We start from the raw sequence: 7,391 nt of genomic DNA, 5'->3' as shown, positions 1-7,391 counted from the left end.
TTAACCAATGCTGTCTATCGGACCTCAAGAAAAGAAAAAGAATCTAAATGTGATTTTTCAAAATCTTGTTTCTATGATCAAAGAGAAGGGAAAAAGGCACTTTAGTTAGGCTTGACTTAATAAGTCAAGAAGATTGGAAGTGTGGCGGATGAAACTCAAAATTCTGACATAATTCTAAAGAAAGTCAAGAAGATTGGAAATGGGGTAGAAGATTGGAAGTGTGGCAGATGAAACTCAAAATTCTAACATAATTCCAACCAAAATCTAGAAGATTGAAAGTAAGACAGATGAAACTCAAACTTCTAACATAATTCCAACCAATGAAACTCAAACTTCTAACATAATTCCAACCAATGAAACTCAAAATTCTAACATAATTCCAACCAAAATTAAAATTACAGCCAAAAACAGAGAAACAGAGGCTTTGAGCGACAGACATTCCACTCTAATTCTGCATGGTTGAGTCATGTAATAAGTGTGACAGGAAGATTCTGTGTGTCTACTGTCACAGGGATACCCAGGATATCTTACTAAGGGTTACTGTGTGAATTTGACCTGTTAATTGCATGCACCGACATTAGAGTTAAGTGACCAAGTAGCTGTAGGGTTGCAAGGAGATAGAGGTTACTGCAGTTGGGTTGCAGTTGGGTTTGATGACCTTGTGGTCATTTACTATTCCACTCCACATTTATATCCACCACAGATATTCCACTACACATTTATTTGGGGCAAATTCTTCTTCTCAGAGGTGTGAGATTTGCGTTTTAGGGTATGTTGACATGTATCTCTCCAACAAAATTTTAATGTTTAATGTATTTGATCTGATTCAGCCCACTGTTTTGTTCTTCGGTTAGGTTGTCTGAGCGATTTTGACAGAGGGTGGATGCCCTTTATTTGGGGCAAATTCTTCTTCTCAGAGGTGTGAGATTTGCGTTTTAGGGTATGTTGACATGTATCTCTCCAACAAAATTTTAATGTTTAATGTATTTGATCTGATTCAGCCCACTGTTTTGTTCTTCGGTTAGGTTGTCTGAGCGATTTTGACAGAGGGTGATGCATTTTGGCTTAAACGTTTTTTTCTTTCATTTCTGGAAATGCTCTGTACAGTAAGTTACAGTTGTCATTTTGAAAGGTTGATGTATAATCGGTGTATTTTGGGAAGCCCGTGTTTCTCCCTCTGCTTATCAATTGCCTCATTTGTCTATCAGAAGAGTAATATTTTTTTACATCTGGCTGGCAGCTCTTTGGACTGTCTTGTTTTTTTTCCATGGAAATCTTTTTCCATCCGCTGGGATTATGCTTCCCATTTCTTCTAGTTTCTCTCGGCTCAGTTCTATATTTTGCCATATGCAAAATTACTATGTCAATGTACTGATCTGTCTTTATATATCTTATATAATACATCTTGCTTTTTTCGTCCTGAAAAAGTTACAGTTGTCATTTGGGTAAGGGTCTGCGCTATGAAGGGTGTTTCTGTACAATAAAAATCAAATAGAACTTGCACCAGGTTCATTCGTATCCACTAGGTAGATATGGGGTTAGGGTTTTGGGGCTAATACAAATTTGATCCCCTCGTAACTTCCAGCTAGACCACCTGTACGCATTTTTGATGGTTGAATATGTAATTGGATCACTGTCTGTCTGAATATCTAAGTTGCAGGCCAATTGCATAGAGCCGATTGGGGAAGTCCGACGGGATTTGTTTGGTTGGGTTTAATTTTTTCTAGTTTTATTTGTTATTATATCTGTTTTCAGCTGTGTCGCAGGTGTAAGGATATAACATCCAGCTGCAGCAAACGTGAAGGTGGACTTAACTCCAAGGGCAGGAGCAGAGTAAGGTTGCGACGCATCAGAAAATGGATTACAAAAGTCTGTTGCAGAGCGATGCCCTTTATGAGGTTACTCTCACCTTAACTAGGCTACATAAATTTAGGAGAACCATTAATGGATAAAGTTAATGTTTGTCTATTAGTGGATTGTATTCATGCACTTGTCACGTGGGAATGGCTAATAATGTGAATATTGCAGTATATATTGGAAACCAGCGTGTACCCTCGTGAGCCAGAGCCCTTGAAGGAGCTCCGGGAATTGACTATCAAACATCCCTGGTAAGCCCCACCTATCCATCTTACTCCTTGTGGCTCTAAATTCCTTAAATCTAGATACAGATGGGTGCTCTGCAGGCAAAACCAGTTTTACTTTTCATGGTGTGAAGCCACTGTGGATTGTCTGGTATGACAGGCACGGCATGGCTATTCCTCCAGATGAAGGTCAATTTCTGGGCCTCCTATTGAAGCTGATGAACGCCAAGAACACCATCGAGATTGGGGTGTACACTGGTTACTCACTTCTCAGCACAGCCCTTGCCTTACCCTGTGATGGAAAGGTGCATTTATATTCACATTCATAGATATTCCCAAACAGGGGAATTTAACGTTTGTATGTGGGCCAATTAATTAATGAAGGATGGCATGGCATGGCAGATAATAGCGATGGACATTAACAGAGCGAATTATGATATGGGGCGACCTATCATTGAGAAAGCTGGAGTTGCCCACAAAATTGATTTCAGAGAAGTCCCTGCTCTGCCAGTTCTGGATGAAATGCTTAAGAATGTAAGTAAAATATAGGGGGGAGAGCTTAAAAGTTCGGGGATGGCGGATTAATGCTTAATAAATTGATGAATTTATTGTGCAGGAGGAGATGCACGGATCGTTTGATTTCGCGTTTGTAGATGCTGACAAAGGCAACTATCTGAATTACCACATGCGGCTGATAGATCTGGTGAAGGTCGGAGGATTGATTGCGTATGACAATACTCTGTGGCAAGGATCCGTTGCGCTTCCCCCAGAAGTCGCCATGAGCGAAGGCATGAGTTATGGGGAAGACAGAGAGCATATGTTGGAACTAAACAGGGCCCTTGCTGCAGACCCTCGCATCGAGATTACTCAGATCCCAATTGCCGATGGAGTGACGCTGTGCAGGCGCCTTTCCTGAACATTATTCAGCGATCTTGTGTTGTATGTGAGAATCTGAAATTGCAAGCATAGACAGCTTTAAATACATCAATGTTTCCCATGGTTAATGATTTGAATTTACATGAATGTTCGTTTCTAAGCCGGAACAAGTGATCTAATTCATGGTTACTTTTTAATATCAATTTTGCAATCTATTTTTTGCTTTCTTAAGGGAGAAAAAAACGCTGGCTTTGCAATTTGAATGGATGAATTTATATATACTATAGGGATATTGAAATTTCCATCTTTATCAGTTTATTTTAACTATTTTATTAATGTAGTTGTGTTAGTTGACAACAAATTTAGGTGGAGAGGCTTAACACTCAATGGTTAACTATTGTTAAATATGTTCAAATTATGGTTGGAGAGACTTTATTATGGTCAACATAAAGATGACTATGAATGACCATGTTTGACCACATCTAACTATAGCTAACTATAATAAATTATGATGGACTATAGTTCATCAAGGTTTTTCATGTTTGATAATAGTTGACCATGGTTACCCATGGTTCATATTGATCAACCAAGATTTAGAATAGTCAATCTTGGTCACCATGGTTGAGTATGGTTGATATAGTAAACCTAATAAACTAAGGTCAACTTACTAATGTGGTTCATTCTCAAGACAAGGTGAGAAATCTGTAAGGATGTATGATTGGCCAGAGTTAGCGGTTAAAAATTAGTTGTTGGTGAATTAGTTAATAGGTAAAGAAAATAATTACTTTGGAATTAGTGGTAAGGAGTTATTTTATTAAAATATTCTATATTTAGTTAAAAATATTCGTTAAAAAATAATTAAATATAAAATATTGTATTTCAATATTATCGATTTATTTAAAGTAATTATTTAGTAATAATTTATATCATCTTATTTGTTAGGGGTTGACTTATTCATATTAAATAAAATGTATTTGGTAGAAAACTAGTTGTTAGGAATTTAAAATATTTAATTCCAATATAATTCAATAATTAATAATATCAATTTCTATATTAAGATTATTTATTAATAATATCAAGTTAATATTATTTGATGGAGGGAAGCCTTAGATGATGCATTCCTAAAGCATTGGGGGGATAAGAAGGATCTTGTCACGCCCCCAATTCTTTTTTCGTTTAATTGGCCGGGTGCGGCATCGCTTAAGTTAATAACTTTATCCATCGTTAATTAACTTTATGAACTACGCCTTCAACAATTCATGATAACATGAATTTAACATTATTAATGTGCGGAAACCATCAATAATACAAGAACGATAATAAACCCAATAATATGCAAGAAGTAATCTTTTATTATATAAGAGAAAATTACAATGACCGGGAGCCGCGCTCCACCGACGTTCATAACCAAGGTGGGCGCCCGCCCGTGCAAGAGCGCACGGCGGTCTGCCTCAACCATCCACCGAATACAAAGATTACATATACAAGTCTAGCGTTGGGCGGGCGGGCGCACCCGTGCACGACCCGTACCCAAACCTCAACCCAACCAAAGTATATATCGTGCGGTGGGCGCCCGTGCGCACCACACGAAACCGTCGCCTGACTCGGCGGGCACATCTCCTTGTGCGAGCTACGGTTCTCGTCTCACCTCTTCATGCACACACAAGACTAGTGCGAAGAAGACCTGCGATGAGTTGATTGCCAAATGAACGTGCGCCTTCATGTTTATATACGCACTCTTGGTATGTCGTCCTCCATGCAGCCGACCTTCACTTTTACAATAAGAATGCCCAACTATTATGCCAATTATCGTCAACTTGCCCCAACGCCTAATGCATACCTCGTCGCCTTGGTTTGTATGGCGAGCTGCCAGCCCGCTCTATAAATGGGCGAGCGCCCTCTCACAACCGCGCGCACTTTAACTCGTGCCTTCGTCGTTTGGAGCGCTCGCACATCCCACACTTAGTCGCATTTCACAACGGGAGGGGCGCGCGCTTGTGCACAAACCTGCAAGGCGTTACATCCTCCCCCACTGGAAATCATTGTTGCCCTCGACAATCCTGCTCTTCTCATCAACTTCCTGTTGTACTTCTCGATCTTGTCCTTCCATCTCCAAAGAGAGTCCTCTGATTCCCAACTCTCTTCCTTCGGTGCATTCTTCCATCTGCAAAGAAATTCCCTTCTCATGTGGCAACCAACTCCTGTAGTTCTGAGCCTCGAAATCTTCTCCAACTCCAATCCTGGCTTGTCCACAATCCCGGCTGGTCCTCTTGTTGGTTCAACTCTCTCTGGATGGTCTGAATCAAGTCTACATCTCTTCAACTGACTCACATGAAAAACTGGGTGCTTCATGTGCATATGGCGTGGAAGCTCCAGCTCGTAAGCAACTTCCCCCACTCTCTTCTTCACTCGGAATGGTCCCTCATACTTCCGTGTCAGTTTGCTCGTCGTCCCCTGGCTGGCTGAAACTGCTCTCCGGTAATCCTGAGAAACACCATATCTCCCACACTGAAGTGTGCCTCCCGTCTCCCACGATCAGCATACTTTTTCATCCTCCTTGCAGCATCGTGCAAGCGTAACCGTGCTAACTCCAAGGTCTCCTCCCAAGCCTTCATGAACTTCTTCGCATGAGGACTTCTCAAGAAGCCTCCCGTCACTACGGTATGTGGTGCAACCGGCATCTGCCCATTCACCAACTCAAATGGACTATACCCTGTCGCAGAACTCTTTTGAATATTGTAGCTAAACTGAGCAATATCCAAGAGTTCAGGCCAATTCTTCTGATCAGCCGTCACATAATGTCGCAAGTAGTCCTCCAGCAATGCGTTGATCCTCTCGGTCTGCCCATCTGTCTGCGGATGGTAACTCGAACTCATCAACAACTCTGTCCCGACTAACTTGAACAATGTGGTCCAAAATCTCCCTGTAAAACGCGGATCTCTATCCGACACAATGCTCAATGGCATCCCCCAATACTTCACTATGTTCTTAAAGAACAACTCCGCAGTCCGCTCGACCCCACAAGGTATCTTTGTAGGAACAAAGACAGCATACTTGGAAAAACGATCAACCACGACCATAATCCCATTATACCCCTGAACCTGTGGTAACTGAGTGATGAAGTCCATTGAGACACTCATCCATGGCCTCTCTGGAATCGGTAAAGGCTGCAACAGTCCTCCTTGCCTCTGAGTATCCGATTTGTCCTGCTGACAAATGATGCACGTATGTACATACTCCTCCACATCCTCCCGCATCTTCTCCCAAAAGAATCCTCTCTCCAACAATGCCAAAGAACGACGCATCCCTGGGTGGCCAGCCCATGGCGAGTCGTGGCACTCCTTCAAAAGGTGCCTCCTAAGTCCAGATGACTTTGGAACATAGAGTCGGTTTCCAAAGAACAAGAACCCGTCTCGTAGAAAGAACTTTCGTGTCTTCCCCTCCTTTATCTGCTTCACTATATTCTGCGCCAAAGTATCGGTTTCAACACTTTCCTTGATCTTATTCTGCATCTCTTCCGACATATGAACTCGACTCCTGCTACTAGCTGCCCGGTCTTCTCCCTCCAATGCTGCAAGTTGTCCCTTCCTACTAAGGGCATCTGCTACCGCATTGTGCCTTCCCGGTCGATACTCGATAGTCATGTCGAATTCTGCCAAGAAGTCCTGCCAACGAGCTTGCTTCGCGGAAAGCTTCGGTTGTGATGCAAAATAACTTGCGGCAACGTTGTCAGTCTTGACAACAAACGACTTCCCAATCAGGTAATGCCTCCACACATGAAGACAGTGAATGATCGCAGTCATCTCCTTCTCATGAACCGGATACCTCCGTTCTCTATCCTGCAACTTCCGACTCTCATACGCCACCGGATGCCCATCCTGCATAAGAACCCCTCCTATGGCAAAATCTGAAGCATCTGTGTGTACCTCAAACGGTCTCTCGAAGTCAGGCAACTTCAGTATCGGAGCTGTAACCATCCTCTTCTTCAAGTCATCAAATGCCTCCTGACATTTGTTCGTCCAACTCCACCTCTTGTCTTTCTTCAATAAGTCTGTCAGTGCCGATGTCACCTTGGAGTACCCCTCTACAAACTTCCGTTGGTAGTTGGTCATGCCCAAGAACACCCTCATCTCATGGACATTCTTCGGTTCAACCCAGTCCTTGATCGCCTTCACCCTGCTCAGCTCCATCCGTATGTACCCTTGACCAACAATATGCCCAAGGAACGGAATCTCGGTCTGAGCGAACACACACTTAGACTTCTTCAAGAACAACTGATTTGCCCTCAGTGCCTCGAACACCATCGCCAAGTGCTTCTTATGATCCTCCATGTTGTCACTGAACACCACTATATCGTCCAAGTACACTACTACGAACGAATCCAAGTATGGTCGTAGAACATCGTTCATCAAAGTGCAAAACGTAGCAGGAGCA

At 42.3% G+C, this 7,391-nt stretch overlaps 1 protein-coding gene across 2 annotated transcripts; it reads left to right on the top strand.

Annotated features, from left to right (window-relative positions):
• Positions 1 to 469: 469 nt before the first annotated feature.
• LOC149233020 (caffeoyl-CoA O-methyltransferase-like) lies at positions 470 to 3,261 on the top strand. 2 transcript variants are annotated; one of them, XM_089379637.1, is made up of 7 exons: positions 470 to 769; positions 855 to 940; positions 1,767 to 1,898; positions 2,029 to 2,108; positions 2,242 to 2,386; positions 2,484 to 2,615; positions 2,698 to 3,261. In XM_089379637.1, exons 3-7 carry the CDS (start codon positions 1,857 to 1,859, stop codon positions 2,995 to 2,997), a joined length of 699 nt encoding a protein of 232 aa, XP_089235763.1. In that variant the 5' UTR covers positions 470 to 769; positions 855 to 940; positions 1,767 to 1,856; the 3' UTR covers positions 2,998 to 3,261. The 2 variants fall into 2 exon arrangements, with proteins under 2 accessions (XP_089235763.1, XP_089235762.1); XM_089379636.1 differs by lacking the exon at positions 470 to 769 and having other exon boundaries at positions 789 to 940.
• The last annotated feature ends 4,130 nt before the right edge of the window (positions 3,262 to 7,391 follow it).

The sequence above is a fragment of the Pinus tabuliformis genome, chromosome J (genome assembly GCF_031772625.1).
Source record: "Pinus tabuliformis cultivar Carrire ecotype Pingquan chromosome J, CPIR1, whole genome shotgun sequence".
Taxonomy (NCBI): Eukaryota; Viridiplantae; Streptophyta; class Pinopsida; order Pinales; family Pinaceae; genus Pinus; species Pinus tabuliformis.
The sequence above is the reverse complement of the archived record's forward strand: the minus strand, read 5'-3'. Positions and strand labels throughout refer to the sequence as shown.